We start from the raw sequence: 27,680 nt of genomic DNA, 5'->3' as shown, positions 1-27,680 counted from the left end.
TAAAACAATCAGAACACTTCTAACAATTTATAACAGAATAAATACAGTAGTTTCAAAGTCCAATAATAAACTAAGGAAATAAAGATAACAACACTAGCAACAACAACAACAACAACTGTGATAAGAACTAACTTTAGTTGCTCACTGTCCTATCAAATCTGTTTCTTTTGTCTCTTTCAGTTCCTGTTTGGAATTCAAACCTTTCAGTTCACTACTGTCGTTAAATTGTTAAATTCGTTAAGAATATGGGAACAAACTGGAAATACCACTTACTCCTCTTCTTTCTTAAAGTCACATTTTGGGGTAAATTATACTTATTTTGATCAGATCTTTATAACTTTTGTTGCTGTTGTTGTTGTTACTTTTTATATTCAGGTTATGAAGTCTGTCATATGACTTAACAAGTCAATAATATGTCTGTGTACTTATGGAAGGAATTGAAGGGCCTATCACATCATTGTCATCATCATTATCATTATTGGTATTGTGTAGTGTCCATAACAGAAAAGAAAAAAAATACAAGCAGTTATAGAATTAGTCTACTTAGCTGTAAATATTAACTGTATGAGTGAAGCTCTCAAGTAAGAAAGAGAGAGAGATGGGAGGTAGTAAAAGCTGCATCTAATTAACATCCGTTAAGTGCCAAGCTTAAATCTTCTCTTAAGCTTAGATAAATGCAAAGAGAAACAGCTACTCACCTCAGTGCACCCTCCCTTCATCTGTATCAAGTGCATAAAGAACAAATAATGCATATGGCTATTGCAAAATCATCCTCATTATCATTTAAATATATATTTATAAAGCAAAATATTTTGCTATTAATCTGACATACTTTACTGCCTTTAATATCATTTATGTGGCTCAACATGGACAATTCTCTTATTAAAATTGTTGTGATGTGCGCCAAATGAATTATATGATGATGACAGTAATGATAGCTGTTATGATGATTAAAAGAGCTAATGAGAACTAATGCGATTAGAAATCCCTTGTTTATATTTAGTTGAATTTTTGAATTTCTGTTTTGATGTATAAATTCTTCATTCATAAAGTTATAATATTGTTTGTAATAATTGTTTAATTATATTAAAGATTTCGATTTCCTTTCATAGTTAAGGATGTTTAAAGCATAACACTTCAGCTTGTTTCATTATTGCTCAAAATGTGGAATAGATAAACAGCTTACAACTGATGAAGGGTCGTTCTTTATGTTACTTGTCTTGTTTTCCATTTGCTTCTTTTGTTGTTCGCAAAAAAAGTTCCTATCCCATGTTCTCATATTTCATATTTCCTGTTGTTTATGTTTTATGATGTCTTGTACTCTCATATGCATATGTATATACATAAGTATGTATGTATATGTATGTATATATGCTTATATACATGCTTATATATATATTATTTATATTATTATATGATTGAACACTATGCATCCATTTCCAAGTAAGTTTATCTTAATATATATATATATAATAATAATAATAATAATAATAATAATAATAATAATAATAATAATAATAATAATAATAGGGAGTAAATCCAAACTTACAGGGAAAAATTAGATTTAGGATTAAATCTAATTTTACAGTATAAATGTATATATTAAATTAGAGATAAAACCACTATTAGTCAAATCAAACAGTGAAAAACATAAACCAAAACATAGAAATAAAATTAATTAATATAATATACAAAATATATAAAATATAAAACTCAAAATTAAATTATTTAAATTAAAAATTAAAATTAAAAATTAAATTTTTATTTTTAATTATTAATTTATACTTATAAATTTATAAATTTATATATATATATGTATAAATTTCTTTCAAGACAAGTTGCCCTGGGAGCTCCTCTATGCTGATGACCTGGCCCTCATAGCAGAATAATCACTACCAGAACTAGAGAAGAAATTTCAGGTGTGGAAGCATGATTTAGAATCAAAGGGCCTTAGAGTCAATGTCGCATATATGTGTGTGTGTATATGTGTATGAATCAAAATAAGCAAGAAGGATATCCAGAGGTAATGCAGTACAATCGTTTCATGCAATTCCATTTAATTGAACAATGCAATCATTACATCAACTTAAAATGCAGAGCAATCTTCAGCTGCACAAACACATAGAATTTAAATTGATGTAATGATTGCATTGTTCAATTAAATGGAGTTGCATGAAACGATTGTACTGTATTACCTCTGGATATCCTTGTTGCTTATTTTGATTTTAATCACCTTACTTTGAAATTGTATGAATAATGCCGTACTAAATTCTGGTGCCTCAACTTAAGCACCATATTCATCTGAATCTATATATATGTATATATAACTATAATATATATTTTATTAAAATATTATATGAGATATATTATTAATATTATGTAATATTATATATCATATTGTCGTAACCCTTTTACTGAGGAAAGCAGATACATCCTTTCAAAGTTTCATTATTCTTTTAAGTGCAGGTGGCAGTTTTATATACCAATTCATCTTTTGTTGAGGAATGTCATGTCTAAAACTATTTTCTTTTGAGATATGTCAGGTTTATTGAGGTAGGATGATTTGCAGAAACTACCAATTCTATTTTTGATAGATATTTAACAGCATTACTGGAATAACCATAAAATTTAATTTTATGGACTCTAAGTAAGGCATGTGTAAAATTTAAATGAAATCGGTCAGGTAGTCCTCGAGTTTTAGTGATGCAGATATACACAGAGAGAGAGAAAGAGAGAGACACACACACACACACACACACATACACACACACACACACACACACACACACACATACACACACACACACACACACACACACACATTCTCAGTTTTATACAAATAGATATATCTTTTATCTTTTACTTGTTTCAGTCATTAGACTGTGGCCATACTGGGGCACCACCTTGAAGTTTTAGTCCAAGGAATCAACTAGAGAACGTTTTTTTTTTAAACCTGGAACTTATTCTCTCAGTCTCTTTTGCCAAACTGCTAAGTTATGGGAATGTAAACACACCAACACTGGTTGTTAAGAAGTGGTGAGGACAAACATAGAACCAAGGATACAAATAAATACACACACACACACCCACACACATATATCATCACCGTCATCATCATTATCAATATATATATATATATATATATATATATATATATATATATATATATATATATATATATTTTAAATTTAAAATGAGGGTGAGAAATTAGATATTAATTTAATTAACATCGATTTCACACCAGTGGTCTAGCATTAAAAAACTGGAGGTTCAGTAAAATTGTATTATATATATATTAGAGGGAAACATGTATACGAATAATCCATATTGTTATTACTTTTTCTTTTGTCTTGCTCGATTACGTTTCGGTTGTTTTGCTAAATTTTTCTTGGGAACATTTCATAGTGGTGAGACCATAGTGGATCTATTTCTAGCATAAGGGTGTCCACATAGTGGTTTCCCCCTAATATATATATATATATATATATATATATATATATATATCGTTGCTATTATGTTAAACTGTCATGTCCAAATTTAGCCAAATGTGTTTTTTTTTTCAATATTTATTTTTGCTGGCAATAGCCAGTTCTTTTAGTCAAACTATCATATCTCCAGCTGCTTGAGATGCCAAGATATCAAAAATTGTCAAAGTGTAGTACAACGGTTTTGCTATGGAATGCTGAAGCTATTTTTTCATTTTCTGAAAAAGCAATGTTTTCGACTTATCATACTTTTGCATAATAGCAATTATATATATATATATATATAAGCCAGAATAATATACACACACAACAATAATGAAGGACAGGTGTCAATTCATTATGGCCATTTCTATTGACTCCTTTAATTGATTAATGATTACATTATATCAATTCCAAAGAAACTGTCTTCTTCAGATGGATACGTTACAATGATGTACATTCTGAATAATTTAACATAGTTTAAAAATTTTTTTAAATCCCGGAGTCACCATTCATGCGTGGCTGATGCCAATGCCGCCTGACTGGCCCTCATGCTGGCGGCATGTAAAAGACACCCACTACACTCTCAGAGTGGTTGGCATTAGGAAGAGCATCCAGCTGTAGAAACAGATTGGAGCCTGATGCAGCCTCAGTCAAACAGTCCAACCCATGCCAGCATGGAAAGTGGACGTTAAATGACGATAGTGATGATGATGATGATGATTAGCATATCCCATGACAGAGTTGAGAGTATTCTACACAATAAACTCAGAATGATGAAGGTTTCTACTTGGTGGTTGCCACATCTGGCACTTGATTAAAAGAACACCAGGTTGATCACATCACAGGGAAATAACATTGTTTGAGATGGATCCAGCTGGTTTCCACCAGCTGGAAGGAAACCAGCTTGAATGTCTCCTAAGCCAGGAAGAATGTTGGGTTCATCACTTTGAGCCAAAGACAAAGAGACATTCCAAGAAGTGGAAACAGCCCTCCTCACCTGCTCAAAAGAAGGCCAAGATTATTTCACCTGCAGAGAAGGTGATGACATTGTGTTTACTGACTATCTTTGAAGGTTCCACACCATCAATAGAGAGTACTATGCCAACTTGCTGAGGCTGTTATGAAAGGCTATCAAGACCAAATGCCCAAGAAAACTGATGGAAGGGGTCTTGTTTCATTAGGACAATGCTCCATCACACAAGTCCTTGGTTTCAGTTACTGTTATGCCTTTAAATTGGGTGCTCATCCTCCCTATTCTTCTGATTTGGCCCCCATCTAACTATCATCAGTTCCCTAACAGAAAAAAACATTTGGCTGAGAGCCAGTATCACAGTGATTATAACATCTATTGTTGATGACTTTTTTAGCCAACAGGATAAAAGTTTCTTCACCAATGGGATCCAAGCACAGCAACATCGATAGAAGAGGAGTGTGGACCACGGAGCAGGATTATGTTGAAAAGTAAAACTCATTTGGTCACATTACATGAGAGTATCTTAATCAGCCTCTGAACTTTTCTGTCAACCCTTGTATAATTATGTTATAATTCTTGTTATTATTTTTCATATGATATAATAAATATTTGTTTTCATATTTATTTTTTTCAGTTACATATGGAAAAAGATGGAATCTCCCTTTTGACAGCAAAAGCGGCATCATTCATATCAATATTACATGCAAAGATAATACTGTTTTAGCTGTGAAAAATTTAAAATGGTGCAGAGCATACACTGAAAATCCCACCACGATTCCCCAAGTAGTTACTAACATCAGTAGTAATGTCAACGTTACCAATGCCACAGACTCCAATATAACACAGACTACACCTGTCACTGTTCTGAGCACCACTTCAAGTAATATTTCCTCAACAAACATACCAAACAGTCATCAATCAACGTATGATGTTACCTCTTACACAACATCTCCTTTGAGTCAAAATACCACAGAAGAATCTTTAACGAGTCTTCCACCATCTAATCCACCAGATGTATGTACGTATGGATGTAGAGATGGATATACAGATGTATGTACAATACAGGAATCTATAGTAGTGAACTGTTCTGATACAAGTTATTGTAATTTTACCACATATTTAAACACTTCAAACAGTCTTTACTCTAACATCACTAACTTGGAGCTTTATGGGCAATGCATCTATGGTAAGAAATTTCTCCATATCCATTCTCCATTATTGTCATTTAATACAATCACCAACAAACAACAATGAAGAATGTGTAGAAATGTTTTTACTAAAGTTTCTCTCTCATTACTAACATTTTTCCAAAATCTATCTCTACTAAAGCCAACTATTAATCTATGTCTTCTTTCAAGAGTGGTCAACAAATGAAAAAATGGTCTGTCAGAAGACTCTTTCACTCTAATTTTAGTTGTCAGAATACATCATCCATCAAAAATTCCATGTTTCCTGAAATTCACCAACACTAAACCTGATGTGCATACACACATTTTCCTCTTCATGGATTTTTTACTGTTATCTATTCTGTCTTTTGTATTTTATCCTGTATACTATACACACACTTTTGACCATCATTATTGCCTTTCTTTCCTTGACTTATTGTTGCCTTTCTTTCTCTTTTTTTTCCTAGTGAAGGTGCTAGACTTAGTGGTTAGGGTATTTGGCTTGTGATTGTAATGTCAAGAGTTCAATTCCTGGTGGCAAATTGTATCCTTGAGCAAGACACTTTATTTTTTGTTGCTCCAGTATACTCTGGCAAAAATGAGTTGTACTCAAAGGATCAGCCTCATTACATTCTATGTCACACTGAACCTTCACGAGAACTGTGTTAAGGCTACACATGTATGTGGTGTCCTCAGCACACAGTATTGTTCTGGAGAATGTCTAAGAAAACAAGAAAATTATAAGTTGGTTTTAAAATTTGGGATTACATAGACAATGTTTTATGTAGGATATGGGCAGTTTTAATGAGCATTATTTTTTGAATTTCTTCCATTTTTGGATTTCCTGGTATCTGAGCTAGGTCGTAATTGGCCCCTTTTGCTATCATTCCTAGGACGCCTATGACAACAGGTATTGCTTTAGTTTTGAGGTTCCACATTTTGCAATTTCTATTTCAAGATCTTTATACTTGCTCAGTTTTTGGTAGATCTTGACAGAGAAACATTTATGTCGATTGGGACAGTCATATCGATGTGGAGGCATGATTTTCGTCTGAAGTCCCTTAATATAATATCTGGCCTATTCTCATCCATCTTTCAGTCAGTTTGAACAGTGAAGTTCTAGAGGAGTGAGATGTGGTCATTTTCAAGCATTGGAGGTGGTTTGTGTTCCCACCAGTTTTTATCATAGGGCAGGTCCAAGTCTTTGCAAATTACCCCATGAATACATTGTTTTGCTCTATCGTGCCTATTGAGAGGCTCTGTAGGTGCAAAACGACTGCACATGGAGATATTAATATCGTTATTATTATAATTATTTGATGAAAACTCTCAGCTTATTTTGCTGGGTATAATGGAAAGTATTAGCTGTCCACAGCCAGCAGACTACAATGACACTTGTTTACTGATCATACTTCAAGAACCCTATGAAAATTTCTTGCAGTTCTAAGCTACGCTGATTTTTGTAGGCGTTCTACCTTCACATTTGTACTAATCTTTTTGCGCCATTTTGTTAGTTCAGTGCTGATACTTCCAAGTGCACCAATTACTATTGGTATCACATCTACTCTCTCCATTGACCACACTCTTCATATTTCCCACTATAGTTGTTCAGTTTTCTTCTTTTTCTTTGATCTTGTTATCACCGGGACATGTTTTACAATTATCATGCATGTTCTTTCTTTTTTATTCACTATAACAATGTCTGGTTTCTGATATCTGGTCAGGTGATCACACTAAATCATTGCATCCAACAAGATTTTGCAATTTTCATTCTTGGTGACTTCTTCATCTTCTTCTTCTTCTTCTTCTTATTATTATTATTATTATTATTATTATTATTATTATTATTATTATTATTATTATTATTGGTATTATTATTGTTGTTGTTTTTGTTGTTATTGTTGTTGTTGTTGTTATTTTATGTTTGACTTTTGCTTTACATTTGTACAAGTTGGCTCAAAGTCTCCCCCAGAGACCTCAAGAGACAACAAGTTGGAAGTTCATGTTTGTGTTATGCCGAGGGTACCATATATTTGGTTTTGTACATAGTGTTGTTCTAGAGAATGTTTAAGAAACCATAAGAAAATTATGTGTTTGTTTTAAAACTTGAGATTACATAGAAAGTATTTTGCATAGGATATGGGCAGTTCCCATGAGCACTATCTTTTGAATTTCTGGCATTTTGGGGTTTCCTGGTATCTGAGCTAGGTAGCAATCAACCCCTTTTGCTATCATTCCTAGGGCAGCTACGACAACAGGTATTGTTTTAGTCTTGAGGCTCCACATCATCATCATCATCATCATTATTATTATTATTATTAATATTATTATTATTATTATTATTATCATTATTATTATTATCATTATTATTATTATTATTATTATTATTATTATTATTATTATTATTATTATTATTATTTGCTTTTAAGCTGCATATTTCTTACAATCACTAGCTGAGACATACCCAGCGTCCTAGGGTGAGTGAAGGATAAGAGATGTTACAGTATGACAGAAAGCTTGGGGAGGGAAAGTGGCAGGGGCAGTAGCAAAATATCTTCATGTACTACAACACAGACATTTAAACTGATAGGGTTTTTCTAAGGATGTGGGCAGTACTTGTTAGCACAATCTTTTGGATATTATCTCCTGGGATATTATCTAGATGTTTTTGACAACCCTTTCTTATCATACCTAGTGCACCCACAATAACAGGAACAGTTCTCACTTTAAGATGCTACACCTTTTGTATTTCAATTTCCAGGTCCTTATATTTGCTCTTTTACTCTTTTACTTGTTTCAGTCATTTGACTGTGGCCATGCTGAAACACTGCCTTTAGTTGAGCAAATGGACTCCAAGACTTATTCTTTGAAGCCTAGTACTTATTCTATTACTCTCTTTTGCCGAACCACTAAGTTACGGGGACGTAAACACACCAGCATTGGTTGTCAAGCGATGTTGGGGGACAAACACAGACACACAAACATATACACACACATACATATATATATATATATATATATATATATATATATATATATATATATATATACACACACATATATACGATGGGCTTCTTTCAGTTTCCGTCTACCAAATCCACTCACAAGGCTTTGGTCGTCCCGAGGCTATAGTAGAAGACACTTGCCCAAGGTGCCACACAGTGGGAATGAACCTAGAACCATGTGGTAGGTAAGCAAGCTACTTACCACACAGCCACCCCTACAGCTATTTACTTAATTTGTCATGAGATATATTTTTATCAGTGTGAACACATACATTTATTAGTCTACAAGTATTTTTTTCTTTGTCTTTAATAATTATGTCTGGTCAATTACCTTGGATTGTTCTGTCAGTGTTGACTGGAAAATCCCAGAGGATAGTGATATTTTTACCTTCAACGAGTGGCTCAGGATGATGTTCATACCAATAAGCAGGAGTCCTGATTTTGTAGTGTTTACATATTTTCCAATGTAAATACTGTCCTACTCTATCATGGGGATTTTTGCATTTGTTTGGTGTTAGCACAGAACATCCTGAGATGAGATGGTCTATTATTTCATTAAATGCATCATAGAATCTGCATTTAGGGCCAGAATCATTTTTAAGAATATTAGCCTGGTAGTTTTTGGTAAGTAAGTCTTGGTCTTGTGCCACTAATATGAAACCTCCAGTCTCTGGTTGTTGGTTGGTTGGTTTACATCAGCATTTCAGCTTTAAAGTATATACTGTCCATACAGAGGCTTCTGGCTTCACTGCTCCTCAATTTGTTCTGCCCGTTCTTTTTTGCAGTCTGTTGGATCTGTTTTGCTTGTTTGGTGGCAGTGGTTTCAGGTTCTTCATCTAATTCAGAGTTAATGCCAAGTTCCTTTGCAAATTTGCAAGCTTCCTTGACAATAGAATGTGATTTTCTGCTGCTTTCATGTTTGCACACAAACCACTGCATCCAGTCCTCTGTACTAGATAAGTACTTGTTCATTGCTAATGTGGAGGTCCTATATCATATGCATCATTCCTCTTCCCTAGTTACTTCCAGGTAGGTACAGATGATCAATGTCTGCTTTTTGGGTGGGGCATGTTCTTAGATGTTAGTAGTTTGTTTGTCTTCCTGTCCAGGCATTGGAGCTCTGTAAGATTCCAATTAATGATGTTAAAACTGCATTGGACTACTGTAAGAACCAGGGTGTTAATGGCTTCAATGTGATTTTTGGAGTTCAGTTCAGTTTTTAGTATGAGCCTTACTCTCTTGTAATACTCCTTTCTTATTTTCTCCTTCATAGTAGCATGTTGTATACCATCTCCTTCATTTATCCCCAGATATTTATAGCTTTCTTGTGGGTCAAGCTCCTTGATGGTAGTGTCAGCATCTAATTTAATGGAAGCTGCTTGCTTGCACTTGCCTCTTGCAAAAGTTATTTTAGCACACTATCAAGGCCAAAATCCATCCCAATGTCATTGCTAAACTCTTTAGCAGTAAACAGCCCTGCTAGCACTTTGTCATTTCTAGCAAACAGCTTCAGATTGTCCATATAAAACAAATGGTTTGTTATAATATTATACACTTTGAATCCATACCTGGTGTTACTCAGTTCGTTTGAGAGTAGGATCAGTACCCTGCAAAAGAGTAATGGGGAGAGGGAGTCACCTTGAAAGATGCCTACTATAGAGTGTGGTTGACAAAATCAAAAACATTATACGTTTGAATAATGATGATAATATAACACAGAAAGCAGGAGATAGAAACTACGTGCTGCAAGGAATCTGGTCTTAGTAGTCCTTTGTTTCTGGTTAGTCATAAACCTTATTTATTTCTTAAATAAAAAATGATTGATGAAGAAACATTAGCCCTTTAGCATTTAAACCAGCTATATCCAGCCCAAATATTCTACCTTGTTTTATGTCCAAACTAGACAGATTCTGCTTTTCACACCAACTCTACAATATCATTCTGATAATAAACAATCACATCATCCAAATCTTGTAGCTACAAGATAATAAATGATTTCAAAACAATGTGAATAAATAAGTATTACATTTGACAGAGTAATCTGACTGCTAAAAGCTTAAGTATGGTCAGTTTTTAATGTAAATTTTTCCTCATTTAGATCTCATTTCCCAGTTTTCTTTTGTAATTAAACCTGTTTCCATCATGAAAACTTATCTAAATTAATTTACTACTCTCACTTAAATTTCACATAGAAAGGGAATAATGGGTCAAGTGCTTCTTAGAACAAAGTTACTTGCTTCAAATTTCTGATTTAAAAATAGTTATTAATGACCAAATAGTAAAAAAAAGTATTATAGTATCTTTCATGGATCATGAATTCTTATTCTCATAAGAGAAAGTAACTTAGCAACATAGGTTTGGTTCAGTTGGAAATGGTTGCCAAATATTCTGTGCATATTTGCTGCAATAGTGTAACTTTTTATACAAAAAGAATTATATCTAGTATCTATTTTGATACTATTAAATTCAAAAGCCAGCAGAATCATTTGCTTGCAGAATAAAATACTTAGCAGCATTTCATCCATCTTTATATTCTGAGTTCAAATTCTGCTGAGGTCAACTCCCTTCATTTTTCTGGGGTCAATAAAATATGTACCAGTTGAACACTGGGATCAATGTAATCGACTTATCTCCTCCTCTGAAATTACTGAACTTGTACCAAGATTTGAAATCAATATTATCAAATTCAAAGCATAGTGGAATTTAACAAGTCCCAGTAACTCATAAAAACATTGTATATATTTATCAATTCAGTTGCAATCCAATACCACTGAAATAATTTTTAACCATGAAATATGGTTGTGTGGTTAAGAAGCTTATTTTCCAATCTTGTGATCTTGGGTTCAGTTCCACTATGTGGTACCTGGGGCAAGTGCCTTCTACATAGCCTCCCAAGCTGAACTTTCAGTGAATTAAGTAGATGGAAATTGTGCAGAAGCTCATCATATATGTGTCAGTGGGGGATGTGTTTGTCCCCAACTACCACTTGACAACCAGTCTTGGTTAGTTTTTGTCAAACACACACACCCTGCTCCTAACTAAGCAGTTCAGTAAAATTGATCGATAGAATAAGTATCAGACTTGAAAATAAGTACTGTGGTTAATTTGTTTAAATAGATTCCTCAGCATGGTCACAGTTCAATGATTGAAAGAAGTAAACGATAAACTAAAATATAATTCTGAGTAACATTAATGTAATCAGTGTTCAGCTTTAGAATTTCTCCTGTGAATGGTTGGAGTGGATAACAAAAATGGACAAGGAGTGCCAAAGAAATTTGTTCTAAAGAGGTGAGCTAGTTCATGACCTCAGAAGTGCAACACAATAAAAGTAACAGAGAAAAGAAAATGCTGTTTCACCAAAATGGGTTAGGTGTGTCTGGTGTACAATAAACATAAGAAAATGTTGTGATTTATGGCTCTGAAACAGAATGACAGACAGAATACATTATGTCTATATCTTAAAAGAAAACAATTTTGATTTATTTGTTACTTGTTTCAGTCATTGGATTGCGACCATACTGGGGCATAACTTCATGGTTTTAGTCAAATAAATCAATCCTAGTATTCCTTTTGTTCTATCAATTTCTTTTGCCAAACCACTAAGTTACAGGGGAACAGACACAAAGACACAACCACAAGCACAGGCACAGACACACATCCACAAACACATGCGCACACATAGTTTCCATGTACCAAATCCACTCACATGACTTTGGTGATCTTTGGGCTATAGTAGAAGACACTTGCCCAAGGAGCCATGTAGTGGGACTGAGCCCAAACTCACATGGTTGGCAAGAGAACTTCTTAATCATATGGCCATTCCTACACCTAAAAATTATAAAATAAATGTAAATTAATGTATTTATTTTTGTTTTTTGCAGAAGAACACAGACTAGAAATTTGTGAGAAAAACAAATTAGAAGGAACCATTATTTTCCTTCATGAACCTCTGAAAAGTTTGAATAATTTTACATGCTCTTGTACAGCAACAAGTAATGACAGACTCCAGATAAAGGTAATGAATGTTGTGACAAACAAAACAGTTAATGCTTCAAAGGAAGAGATCACCAATTTTTTAAAGTTGAATGACATACCTGTAACCAAAACAGGATTATTGAACTTCACAAGCAATAATATGGTTAACATGACATTCCATAAAGAAATTAATGAACCTTATCAAATATGGCTGGAAATATCCTGTAAGGCTTTTTATTTACCTTTTGTTTCTTTTCTAAATTTGAAACTAAACATAAAACTAAAGATAGATCTATAGTAAGCTGTGGTTTAGCCATGGCAATCAGTGCAGGCATAACAGTATGGTTAAGAAGCTTGCTATCCAACCACATAGTTTCTAGTTATATTTATTGCATGACACATTGGGCAAGTGTCATCTACTCTAGATCTGAGCTGATCAAAGACTTGTGAGTGGATTTGGAAGACAGAAACTGAAAGAACCCTGTCTATACATCATGTTTGTATGCCTGCATGTGTGTGTGTGTGTGTGTGCGCATGTGTGTTGTGAACTCTTGTCCTGACATCATGTGATAGTAGTAAATAAGAATCATCATCATACAAGCAAGGTTGTTGTTGTTTTCTGTGAAAACTTGCCTAACTATAAGAAAATATCACCTTGCTTGAGAAATAGGAAAAGTTTGGTGACAAGAAGAGAATCTTGCCATAGAAAATTTGCCTCAAAAATAGTAATGATGATGATGATGATATAATGGCAAATTTCATGACCCACTCACACATCTCTTTTAATCAGGAGAAAAGGTGGTGTCCATGATCCTTTCAGGACTTTTAAAATTTGTTATAGATAAGGAAGAAACCTGAATACTTGAAACAGAGAGGATTCTGCAAAAGGCACTGGGGTGCCAGAGGTGATAGTGTAAAAATCAGGTGACAGATACAGACTGTCATACAAATAGGCCATGAAAGAATTTGACCTCAGAATGCAAAGAGCTAGAACAAACACTACAAGGTGTCTGGTCTGACATTCTTACATTTCTTTTAATTCACTGCCCTGGATGGATTGGTATCTTTTTTATCAACCCTGAAAGGGCGAAAAGGAAAGTTACCCTTGTCATAATGATGCTTCTGTTGCTAGTACTATTTTAAGACCATAAATATTTTCTTTTTTCTCTTTTTAACATCCAAATATATATATATATATATTCAGCTGAAGAACTGCACAAAGTCAGCGTCGAATGTACAGAAATTCCCAAAGGTAAATATTCTGTTTCATTCTCATAATTAGTAGAAATAAATGTTAAATCATATTTAGAAAAATAAAATAGATGAGGTACAAGTAGTAAAAGCTGTGAAGTGTCACCTCACATTCTTGGTAGCATTTTATATCTACTTTGTATAGATACATATAATCACTCTTAATATGCTTTTCTTTCTCTCTGTACACACTCACACACACACACACACACAGGGTGCATAAGATATTTGAGGACAGATTTATGTTTATAAAAAAAAAACTGATATATAATAACAGGTAATAACTTTATTTATCAAAAATTTCTATGAGGATAAAAATAAACCTACTTTTCTATAATGTTTTTCAATAAAGCCACCTTAAGCTTCAGCAACTGCATCTATATGAGATCTAAATCATCTACATGCACGAATCAAGTGGTCCTGGTTCATTTTGGACATTATTCTGACTATGGCAGCTTTCAAAGAATCTTCAGTGTTACGGGCATGTTCATTGACTTCTCTCAACAACACCCCACATGTAATAGTCCAATGGACTGAGATCTGGGAAATTAGGAGGCCAAATATTAGGGGTTATGTTATCATGAACATTTCTAGCCATCCATTCATGCATTATTAGAGCCATGTGTGATAGTACAGAGTTTTGCTGAAATGCATATGGCCTTCCATTGCATACCATACTTATCCAAGGCTTAACAATTATTTCCATCCTAGTTCTCTGGTTTATACCAGTGTTCATTGAAAACTAAATATTTTAGTTCTCCATTGATATATATATATATCTATATATATATAAAACTGAGAATGTGTGTGTGTGTGTGTGTGTGTGTGTCTGTCTGTCTGTGTGTTTCCCTAAAACTTGAGAACTACACAACCAATTTCATTCAAATTTTACACATGCCTTACTTAGGGTCTGGGGAATGTCATCAGCAAAAAACATTTTTAACTTCTTGCTTAGAGCGAGCCCATAGCAATGTCATATCTTCTCCACTATTTCAGTATTACGTGTTAAAAGTGAAACAAAAATATTTCTCTATTTTATGTTAGATACTTTCATTTTAACAATAAAAATAATAATAACAATTGAATTATATGTAGTAAGTAATAATTAAAATCAAACTAAAGTATAATATAATCGTAACCTAACAAAAGTAAAAATAGCAATTGGTATAAAATTGCATCAATGACTTGAACTTGAATAAGTGGTTTCACATGAATGGGAACAAATTAAAAATAAAATTAGCGTGCAGAAATGGAGTAGTCCAGATGGAGCTGTGCTTTTACATTAGATTATCTGCTAATTAGCTAGCATTAAGTATCTATATAAAGTTTGGCTGACTGTAATATCTGTTTTCTCGAACAGCCGGTTCTACAGATTACTGCCGTTGGTTTATTTTATTTTAAAAAGCTGGCACTCTGTTGATTATGACAACTGGTGTCCCAGTGTATTTTATTGACAAAACAACTTGAAAGTGGATGGTACCCACAGAAGAGGGAGACCCAGGAAGATGTGAGATGAAGTAGTTAAGGACTGGTCTCAGGATGTTAGGCCTCATGGAGGAAATGACAATGGACCAAGATGTCTGGCAATATGAAGTTCTTGAGAAGACCTGCCCACATCAGCAAAACTGAGATCTAGAAGGGCTGTGTGTCCCTCCCACACTTAACAAGAAAACTTCTCACACACTCATCCACAACAAACCAAACTACATCTCTACATCTCTTCTCTTAATCACATTTCCGCTTCATGCACTATACGTACCCCCCCACTCCTCAATCTTGTCCTCTTGGCCTTGTCCCACTGTATGATTGCTCTCCACTAGCCCCCAACCTGTGTGTTCCACCCACACATAACAAGAAAACTTTTCATTCACCCTACCCCAACAAACCAATCTACATCTCTTATCTTCCTCACATTTTCTCTTTCATACACTATGCCTACCTCTCACTCCCCAATCCTGTTCTCATGACCCTGTTCCTCTGTATCATTGTTATCTGGTAATCCACCCCCAACTCTATATATGCCTAGGTTTTTGCCACTCACTTCCCTCCCCCACACTCTTTAATCACACTTCCTTTGCAATATCCTGTCACTTACATTATGGCATCCAAACCTCATGGGTGTACCCTGGCACTAGCCACCATCTATATCTCTCTCTTCCTTTACTTAACCATCCCATTTATATTCTGATCTCCATCCCTTGTGAGTATGCCCTACATTTTGCCACCTTCTCTATCCTGCTGTCTTCCACTCTCTCCCTCCTTCTCCTGCACTTACCTCAGGTTGGGCAACCATGTATTTTCTTTGCAGTAGTCATTCCTGATTTCTCTCTCTCTCTCTCTCTCTCTCTCTCTCTCTCTCTCTCTCTCTCTCTCTCTCTCTCTCTCTCTCTCTCCCTCCCTCCCTCCCCCCCTCTCTCTCTCTCTCTAGCCGGGTAACCTTGTATTTCCTCTACAGCAAGACACCTGTTTCTGTCTCACTATAAGCTTTCATCATCCAACTCAAGATCACCACTTCCTATGCCCCTTCCCCTCTTGAAAGTTGTTTTTTCTTTTTCTTCTTTTTCTTCTTAGTGACCCTGTCAGTGCAGGTGCCACTTAAAAGCACCCAACCGACACTGTAAAGTGATTGGTGTTCAGAAGGGCATGCAGTCGTAAAAACCTTGCCAAGCTGACCTCATCAGTGCTTGTGCCGCGTAAAAAGCACTAAGTCTTCTCTACTGAGTAGTGAGTGTTAAGAAGGGCATTCGGCTGTAAGATTCCTGCCAAAACAGACACAGAAGTCGGGTACAGGCTTCTGCCTGGCCAGTTCTTGTGAAACCGTTCCACCCATGCTAGAATAGAAGGCAGACATTAAATGATGATGATAATGATGATATATCATTATCATTATTTTAGGTCTGTTGTCCATGCTGGTATGGATTGGATGGTTTGACCAAGGCTGGTAAGCTGGAAGGCTGCACCAGACTTCAGTTTGATTTGGCATGGTTTTCTATGGCTGGATGCCCTTCCTAACGTCAGCCATTCCAAAAGCGTAATGGGTACTTTTACATGCCACAGCACGGGTGCCATTTGTGTGACACCAGTATCTGCAATTTTGCTCAGCTTGATGGATTTTCTTCTCATGCACAACATAATACCAAAGGTCTAGGTCATTACCTCACTGAGGCCTAACACTTGTAAGGAACTCAGCCACTTTGCCTTCATGAGGCCCAGTGCTTGAAAGGAACTCGGCCATTTTGCCTCTGTGAGGCCCAACACTTGAGAGGAACTCAGCCACTTTGTTCTGTGAGGCCTAATGCTCGAACGGTGCTCTTTATGTGTCACCAGCATAGGTGCCAGTTATGTGACACCAACATCAACCGTGACTACGATTTCACTTGGCTTGGTTGGTCTTCTCAAGCACAGCATATTGCCAAAGGTTTTAGTCACTAATAATTGCCTCTGTGAGACACAAAGTTCAAAGATCATGCTTCACCACCTCATCCCATGTCTTCCTGAGTCTACTTCATCCACAGGTTTCCTCCACAGTTTAGAGATTGGCACTTCTTTAAAAAGCTATCCTCGTCCATATGCATCACATGAACATACTAGTTCAGTTGTGTCTCTTGCACACCACATCTCTGATGCCTCTTATATCTAACTTTTCTCTTAAGATGCTTACACTCTGCCAAGCATGCACATTGATACTGCACATCCAGTGAAGCATACTGGCTTCGTTTCTTTCAAGCCTATCCATGTCCTCAGCTGTCACAGCCCATATTTCACTGCCTTGTAGCATGGCTGTTCACACACGTGCATCATACAATCTGCCTTTCACTCTGAGAGAGAGATCCTTTGTGATATATGATATATTCTGTCATACATGCACAATTACACACACATAAATATATATATATATATATATATATAAACACACTTACACACCTACATAGATACATACATACAAATATACATACACACAATGATATATTTAGTCATCCTGCTCTCTCTCTTGCCCTCTTGCTACATTCTCAGGTATCCACAGGTGGAAGAAAGTCTTTGTTAAATTCTAATTTAGTATTTAACAAAGACTTTCTTTCACCTGAAGTCACCTGAGAATGTAACGTAAATTCTGGGTTATTTTGAAAGATTTTATGCATTTTGCATTAATGCAGACATGTAAATTATTTATTTATTATTAAATATAATAATATAAATTATTTACATGTTTTTAAATTACAAAACATTTCGTTATGATATTTGAATTTTGTTATTGTTAAATAAAATTTCATCAAACTATTTCTGCGTCATTTATGACTTTATATATATGCTGAATACCATCTCTCCTTCCCATGTTTCCTCCCACATCCCTTTTCCAGTTTTCAGAGTTGGCACTGTCAATGTAGGCACACTGAAAGGTAAGGTGGGTCTAGTGAAATTGTTAAGATGCTTGAGCAGAAACGTATTGATGTTTATAACATCCAAGAGGTAAGGTGGAGAGGAAGTTCAGCCAGGTTCCTCACAGGCAAGACACATGGGTATAAAATCTTCTGAGAAAGTAACAGTGATGGGGTAGGTGGTGTGGGCATACTTCTTGCAGAGAAATGGGTGGATAAGGTCATAGAGGTAGTCAGAGTGTGCAATAGAGTACTTATGCTCAGGCTAGTCATGCAGAATAGTATAGTGACAATTATCTCTGCTTATGTCCCATAAATGAACAGAAGGACCACTTTTATGATATTTTTCTGCAGGCTACCTCAAAGATGAGTGACAATGATCTCATCTTTGTGGCTGGAGATTTCAATGGACATGTCAGATGGCAGCCTAGTATTTTCCATGGTGTACATGGGAGCCATGGTGTATAGGGCAATGTGGTGGTGGAACAATGCTGTAGACAGGGCCATTAGAACAACGAAACAGGCCTGGAAGAGTAGAAGTAGCAGGGAACTGTATCAGGTAACCAGTAGGGAAGCTAAGAGACAGGTATATTTTGCCAAAGTAGAAGCAGAAAAGAAGTTTGACTATGTTCAGTGACATGAGGACCATAGATTGAAGTGTTTTGGAATGCAAGACAATGTGTGAGAGAAAATTGTGATTCATAGGAGAGAAACGTGTCTGCATGGATGATGGTACACTTGCATTTGGGAATTCTGCTAAGAAAGGGGCTTGGAGATGCGATTATGAAAGACTGCTGAACATGGAGAATGAATGGGAGGAATGGCCCAATTGAGGGACCAGCTACTTGAATCAACAGTACCTTGGTAGATAAAGCAATTAAGGATATGAAGACAAGGAAAGCATTTGGCCCATCAGGAATCACCTCTGAGATGTTTAAAATGTCTGGTAGTGTGGGTTATGGTCACCCATAAAGGTAATGCCTTAGATAGAAATAATTACAGAGGTACCAGATTGTTGGATCAGGTGATGAGAGTTACAGAGAGTCGTACTTCAATTAATTAGAGAGTTAATCTAGATGAGATGCAGTATGGTTATGTGTGTGTGTATGTGTGTGTTTGTGTACCTGTGCTTGTCTCTTCACCATCACTTGACAACCCATGTTGGTGTCTTTATGTCCCCCTAACTTAGCAATTCAGCAAAAGATACATGGCCACAGTCAAATGACTGAAAGCAATAAAAGAATAACCAAACATATACACACACACACATACACACACACACACACATACACACACACACATACACACACACACACATATATATGCATACATACATACATGCATACATATATGTATTTATATGTATGTATGTATGTATGCATATATATATTGTGAAGCCAGTTGCCACATCAAATTGGCTGTTGAATGTTACTACTAGTTTAACCCCAGGCAGATTCTCCGCCAGCTGCACTGATAACCAACAGGTGGAGAAACTACCTGTGGTTAAACTACTAGCAACATTCAACAGCCAATTTGATGTGGCGACTGGTTTTACTGTTTAGTATACCTTACTGCTCAATCTCTTCTTGAGATTTTATAACTAGCTACTTTGCTTGTTATATATATATATATATATATATATATATATATATATACATATACAAATACATATATATATATATACACATATATATACACTTACACATATATGCCCCACTGCCCCCTCTGCCCCCTCCCCTTGTCCATTGGAGTCTAAAATTGTGTAATTCTGCTTCTGTCTTTGTGAATGGATTCAATAGATAACTGTCCAGAAGCTTGTCATGTGTGTATATAAATATATATATATATCACCAGATCTGACTGGCCTGGTGCAGCCTTCGGGCTTGCCAGACCCCAGTTGAACCGTCCAACCCATTCTAGCATGGAAAGCGGACGTTAAACAATGATGATGATGATCATCATCATCATCATTTAACATCTGTTGTCCATGCTAGCATGAGTTGAATGGTTTGACCAGAGCTCGCAAGCTGGGGAACGGCACCAGACTCCAGTGTGATTTGGCATAGTTTCTATGGCTGGATGCTCTTCTTAACAGTAACCACTTTACAGAGTGTGCTGGAGGCCTTCACGTGACACCTTACAGGCACTTGTACATGGTGTCACACAGGCACATATCATCATCATTATCATCATCATCATCAACATTTAACAGCCGTTGTCTATGCTGATATGAATTGGACAGCCTGTACATACGTACGTATGTATGTATGTATGCATGCATGTATGTATGTATGTATGTGTGGATATATACAATTGTGTACGCATGTGTGTGTGTGTGTATGTGTGTGTTTGGTATGTGTTTATACTTGTGTGTATGTAATGTGTCTGCATGCAAAGTTTGGTTCATGCTGGATAACGAAGAAGTTGGCAAGCAACAGCAAAGGAGATGCTCAGCAGGACATCCTGATTGATGCAGTGCAGGCGAAGCAGAGGAAGACGTTCAATGTTTAAATGACCAAGATATCCATGAAGTTTGGTATTTTATTGTATGTGAGAAGTGGTATTCTCCAGACAATCCTTAACTAACAAATGAATGAACTAGAGCAGTTAAAGTTGAATATGAAAAGCTGAAGTTTAAGGATAGGAAGAAATTTAATAAGGAGTATAGAGTAGAGATAGAACAGAGATAGGAAAATGTTAACATAAATCTTATAAAGCAATTAGCTTGTCCTGAAGGCAGAAGTACAGAGATTATGGAGATATTTACAGAAAAAAAAGTGGGGAAACACTAAGTGTGAAGGGACCAGTTTAAGCAAAGTGCTAATCAACAAAGTATTTTTTTTGTCAGATAAATAAATATTTTAGACCTTCAAGTTGCTCATGACTGGAGATCTATGTCTATGTGTGTTTTTTTTATTTATTTATTTATTAGCGTATTTATGTCACTGTGTAGAAAAAGAAACAAGAAAATAACAGTAAAAACATCCCAGCAAACATTTTCAAAATGTCATTTCTTTCATTTCAGAACCTCCTGAAGTGATTTCCAAAAAAAGTAAGTACTTAATTATAACTAAAACGATAAAACATTTGCAAATTACATGTAATAACATATGTTTTAAACTTATATTTAATATATATATATATATATATATATATATATATATATATATATATATATATATATATTAAATACTCAAAGGAAACCTATATGGTTAAAGGTAATATGGAAATATACAGGGGTTGGACAAAATAATGGAAACACCTTAAAATTTCAAACAAATTAATTTTAATATGGAGTAGGATTGAATTCTACAAGGTGTGAACTCATACAAAGTTTGAATTGTTTCTAAAGGAATTTTTGTCCATTCTTCAGCTAAAACAGTCTCCAGTTCTTGTTGTGATGATGGTGGAGGATATCAACTCCTTACTTGTTTTTCTAAAATGCACCATAAATGTTCAATAATATTGAGATCTGGGGACTGTGGTGGCCAGATAAGATATTCAACTTCACTAGAATGTTCCTTGTGCTATTCAGTAACAACTTTAGCTGTGTGAATTGGTGCATTATCATCCTGAAAGATTTTGGTTCCCTCCAGAAACAGTTCCACAACCATACAATGAATTTGATCAGATAAAATGCTTAAATAGACTTGACTATTAATTCTGCCATGAAGGGAAACCATTGAACCAGCGGATTACCAAGATATAGTCCTCCGCCCCAGATCATTAGAGATCTTCCTCCATGTTTAACAGTTGGAAGAAGGCAGTCTGGGACAAATGCTTCTTTTGACTGTCTCCACATGTATACTAGGTTGATGGTTGGAAATAACGTAAAGGATGACTTGTCTGAGAAAATAACATACTTCCACTGCTCTAGGGACCAATTCTGTGGGTTTTTACTCCACTCTAAATGCTTTGCAGCATTTGTTTTTGAAAGTAGTGGTTTTCTGATGGCAGCCCTCTCATGAAATCCAGCTTTGTGCAGCTCCCGGTGAACAATTTTTGTGGAAACTGGGTTCTCAAGGTGATCATTAAGCTCTGCAGTAATTTTGGGAACTGTACATTTGTGATCCTTTCTAACAATTCACGTAAGATTCTGACGGTCCCTATCTGAAATTTTTGGTTTTCTTCCGGAGTTTTGTTTCGACAAAGAAGTTTTTCCCTCTTTCTCAAAGGCTGTCATTACTTTTGAGACAGTACTTCTTGATACACCAAACATTTTGGCTGTTATGCTAGCACCTGCCATATGAGCACCAACAATTTGACCTCTCTGAAAGTCTGATAGATCTGTCATTTTAATGAATTTTAATTACCTTTTTCTGATGATATCCAAAAAGAAACAGCAGTTTTAGCAAAACATATTAAGCAACATGAATAATAAATCAAAGAAGATAAAAATAAACAAGCTTTTGATGGTTTTATAGATATTTCAAAATTATGATGTTATGATGCTAGGTGTTTCCATTACTTTTTCCAATCCCTGTATTTGGAATTATCCAACAGAATATAACTCTGAATTCTTATCGTATAAGAATTATTAATACCTAACTGTGAGCAACCTGGTAAACATTTGGAGAAATCCCTTACTAATTACCAGTATATATATATATATATATATATATATATATACAACTTATAAACAAGGGCAAAAGAAAAAAATTTCAATGCCAAATATGCCGAAATGGACTTAATCGTAAATAACCATATAAGTTATCACTATAAGCAAACCAAGAGAAATTTCTAAAAAATTTCGTTATTATCGGATCGGTCCCAATTTCTGAGTTAATTCATTTAGAATTTTCTCGTCATCAGCGATAAATAAGATAAGAAAATAAATGAGATACTTACTTGTACCCATGGAAGAAATAAACACTAAGTCATAAGCACACTTAAGTACCCCAAGTACCTCGAGGTATGCTATGGGATTTCTATTTTGGATATATATATATATATATATATAATATATGTATATATATATATATAGTGGTTGTATACTGTCAACTCAATGTGACAGTCCCATAAAGGGAATCACACCACCCCTATTTAGCCCTAGGAAGCATCGACGCTTCCTGTCGACTTTGACACATTTCCTGTGTCCTTATATTTGCGAAGGGGAGGCATGCTCCCCCGCCAGCTAGGATTAGCACCTGAAGACATGCATGTTTCTGGGTCTTGCCCATCATCAGTCAAGAGTAGCAAGTCCTGCTAGCTGAGATGGCTGCAAATGGAGATTGTGGAGTTAATAAGAGTTTATTATCAACAGCAAATCGATCATTGTTCCTTACAGCTGTTTCAGTTATACAGTGAAATTAATTGAATATTAAGTTCATATTTCTGAGCATATTCTCTTCAAAGGGAAAATATACTCTTAGATGTTTTGTATGCTTGTAGATTCATCACACCAGACTCTATAATCAATTATACACACTAGTGTATAAGTGATTACATTGGTTTTGAGTCATTTTTTTACTCCGATTTCTAGCAATGCTGGTACTATCTATGTGCTCTTCATTGTAATTATAATATATTTATACATTTAAACACACACACACACACACACACACATATATATATATATGTATGTATGTACGTATGTATGTATGTATGTATATATGTATGTATGTATGTATGTATGTATGTATGTATGTATGTATGTATGTATTGTATGTATGTATGTATGTATGTATATATGTATATAGTAAGGGAATTGAAATATATAAGCCAAGCATTTACCATATGAAGCACTCCTATGCTTGGGGTTATCTAAAAGCTGAAATGTGGGAAAGTCTTTCAGGATGCCACTGCACCAATAATCTGAAAATCCACAAAACATCTGCAGAGTATATATAATAAAAAAAAATGTATTACAGAATGGAGTTAGAAAATTGCATTTATTACTTAGTTTACAATTGTTCCATCCATTTCAATTAAAGCAAACTTGCATCATGCCATTACTATGTACAATCTCTCCCATGGTTAAATCAACTCAATTAACCTTTAGTGTTTGCATTATTCTACCCAAATTAATGCTTTTTCATCCACATTGTTTTGAACTAGCCATGCATTATCTTGTAGCTATGAGATTTTGATGAGGTAGCTGTTAATTTTTAAAACGATATTGTAGGGTTGGTGTGAGAGACCAGATCTGGCCATAAAACAGGCAGAATACTTTTGGCCGGATATGGCCGGTTTAAATGCTAAAGGTTAAAGGCTGCAAAAAGCAATAAACTGATTGATTTTTCAATCTCACCAAAATCCATATCTACCCTTAAAGATATATGAAGTAGGTGGTTATAATTAAGAGATGTCACCATTGCTTTGGAAAAAAAAACTTTTAAAAAGTTCCATTCAACAAGTATAGGATCAAGAAATTTCATCTCATGCTCACATATGTCCCATTTTTCTTCAAAGTTGGAAATATTGATATAATCTGTGGAAATTACCTAAAAACACAAATATGGAAAGCACTCTTTTGTGCATCATCTTTTGGAAATGTGAGACCAACACCAATGGAATATCCAGATGTAATGAGCCCTATTATTCCTATTGTGAAGGAACCAACTTCTACTTGCCTGTGATTGTGCTGATATTATAATTTTCATCCTATCTTCAAATATATAAGAATAAAAAATATGAAATACCTTGTATAATGTGAATATGCTCTGACTTTCAGTACTAGGTTGGTAATGCACAGATATCAAAGGACAAATATATGCATGACAAGTTATGACAATGGATCGTATCAGTGTGTGTAGCACTGTATGTATGTATATATATCTATATCTATCTATGTGTGTGTGTATGTGTGTATTTGTATGTATATGTATGTATGTCTGTATGTATGTACGTACGTATGTATGTTATGTATATACGTATGTGTGTGTATGTATGTATGTGTGCATGTATGTAGTATGTATGTATGTATGTATGTATGTGTGTGGTGTGTGTATGTATGTATGTATGTATGTATGTAGGTAGGTAGGTATGTATGTATGCATGTATGTGTATATTTATATATTTTGTTAGTATGTATGTACATATGTGTGTGTATATCTATGTGTGTGTGTGTGTATGTATCACCATTTGAGCATGGCCATTGCTAGTACCACCTGACTGGCCCTTGTGCCGGTGGCACATAAAAGCACCCACTACACTCTCAGAGTGGTTGGCATTAGGAAGGGCATCCAGCTGTAGAAACTCTGTCAGATCAGATTGGAGCCTGGTGCAGCCATCAAGTTCGCCAGTCCTCAGTCAAATCGTCCAACCCATGCTAGCATGGCAAGCAGGCACTAAACATTGATGATGATGACGTTGATATATATATATATATATATATATATATATATATATAAAGATATTATACTCATACAAGGGGGTACCCAAAAGCAATCGGAAACGTTCTTTGTGGGATGAGCCTGTTGTAGTTTGGGCTTCCACCACTGGAACCCACTTGATTCAACCCTCAGGCACCAGTCTGCCAACCGGCATCATTGGATGTAGTCCTATTGCCATATGGTGCGTCTTTGTTTTGCAGTGCTTCTCCCTTGTTCATCGATTTTTGTGATGGCTGAAACAAGGGAAAAGTGAGTTTCTGTGAAATTCTGTTTTCTACTGGAGAAAATGGCAGCTGAAATAGTTGTCATGCTTCAAACAGCTTACAAGGATGCTATCATGAACAAAACACAAGTTTACAAGTGGTTTTCATGCTTTAGGAACAGTCACTTGTCACTTGAAAACCAATCTCATTCAGGGCAACCATCAACTTCCCAAACAAATGAAAACATGAAAATTCATAAACTGATCTAGGAATACCATTACTGACAGTTGACAAACTTGTTGATATAACTGATGTGTCCTTGAGCTCCTGCCAATGAATTCTGAGTGAGGAATTGCAAATGGAAAGAGTTATAGCAAAATTTGTGCCTCACATGCTCACAGAAGATCAAACGCAGTCGTAACTGAATGCATTTCGTAAACTGAAAGAACAGTTGGAAGTTCATCCAGACCTTTTTTCAAAGGTGCAACATTGGTGCTGTAGAATTGGCAGATGTGGAAGGGGTGAAGAAAAATGTAATGGAGGCATTAAAAGGCATCACTTCGCAAGAGCTCTAGCAGTGCTTTAAACAGGGGCAAATTCATCTGGACTAATGCATTGCTTCAAATCGATAATACTTTGAAGGCAATAAAAGTATAAACATATAAAACTAAATGAATAAAATAACATTGCAAAACTTTGGTTTCTTTGGGGTACCCCCTTGTATATATATTATAATGAGGAGGTAAATAAGAATTTAGAAATATAGGTATGGAAATAAACTGCAGGATGATCATATCAAAATACCGAAATTTTTATGTATGTAAGAGAACTGGCTGATGCAGAAGGGTGTTAATATTAGGTAAAAGACTCGAAATTTCTGTAACTGCCTCAAAATATCCGACTGTCAAAACTAACCACTTAATCCTTTTATTTATGGAAAACAAATGAACTGGATATGAGCTGGCATGGATAAATCTGATCGTCAAAGACATGGGATTAATTGTCTTCTCAAATTCTTTCTACTCCTGCTTCATCTTATTTACACCTTTTCATCCTGTATTTCTCTTAATTATAATTCTCTACTTCAGATGGCTTTGAGGATATATAGTATCTGGCAAAAATGAAAAGTCAACCTTATTGCTTTTGACAACATTTTAAGTCATATGAAACAAGGTTAAAAATTTGTGTGGGTGCGTACATGCATATGTGCATAGATGTGTGAGTGTGTGTGTGTGTGTTGTGTGTGTGTGTGTGCATGTATGCATGCATGTGTGAGTGCACATATGTGTGTGTATGTGTGCATGCCTCTGTGTGTATGCATGTGTGCATGCATATGAGTGTGTGAGTATATATATGTCTGTATGCATACATGCATGTGTGTGTGCATGTGTACATGCATATGTGTGTGAGTGTGTGTATGTGCATAAATGCATGCATGTGAGTGCATATGTATGTGTGTGTATGCATGCATGCGTGTGTGCATACATGTGTGTGTGCATGTGTGTTTGTGCACGTGCTTGTGTGTTTGCATGCATATGTGTGTGTAAGTGGGTGTGTGTGTGTGCATGTATGTGAGTGCATATAGGTATGTGTATGCATGCATGTGTGTGTGTGTGCATGCATGAGTGTGCATTAGGAACTGACTCGGACTATACCAACCTAACCCATGCTATTATGAAAAGTGGCAGTTTGATGATGCCAAATGTATTTATGCTTTTATGTCTACATATAAAAAAATAGAGAAAGAAGAAAAAAGATGGAACACACTTTCTAAAAGCAATAAGATTTCTTTTATTTCAGAAGTGATGAAATATGATGCTGAGTTTTTCACAGGTACGTGATAAATTAAATCTTAAACATAAAAGATTGTTGTTTTTCCATTTTAAATTATATTTTAAAAGAGACAAAGCAATTTATGAAATTTCAAGAC

At 35.2% G+C, this 27,680-nt stretch overlaps 1 protein-coding gene across 3 annotated transcripts; it reads left to right on the top strand.

Moving 5' to 3' along the window:
* The first annotated feature begins 146 nt into the window (after positions 1–146).
* Positions 147–27,606, top strand: LOC115225117. 3 transcript variants are annotated; one of them, XM_036515007.1, is made up of 6 exons: positions 147–303; positions 5,075–5,626; positions 12,493–12,810; positions 13,791–13,838; positions 21,239–21,265; positions 27,554–27,606. In XM_036515007.1, the coding sequence occupies exons 1-6, from the start codon at positions 246–248 to the stop codon at positions 27,589–27,591; spliced, it is 1,041 nt and encodes a 346-aa protein (XP_036370900.1). In that variant the 5' UTR covers positions 147–245; the 3' UTR covers positions 27,592–27,606. The 3 variants fall into 3 exon arrangements, with proteins under 3 accessions (XP_036370900.1, XP_029651927.1, XP_036370907.1); XM_029796067.2 differs by having other exon boundaries at positions 27,551–27,606; XM_036515014.1 differs by having other exon boundaries at positions 21,239–21,269; positions 27,551–27,583.
* Positions 27,607–27,680: the final 74 nt, after the last annotated feature.

This window comes from Octopus sinensis, linkage group LG2, assembly GCF_006345805.1.
Source record: "Octopus sinensis linkage group LG2, ASM634580v1, whole genome shotgun sequence".
NCBI classification, from domain to species: Eukaryota; Metazoa; Mollusca; class Cephalopoda; order Octopoda; family Octopodidae; genus Octopus; species Octopus sinensis.
This window is presented reverse-complemented; position numbering and strand designations above follow the sequence as displayed.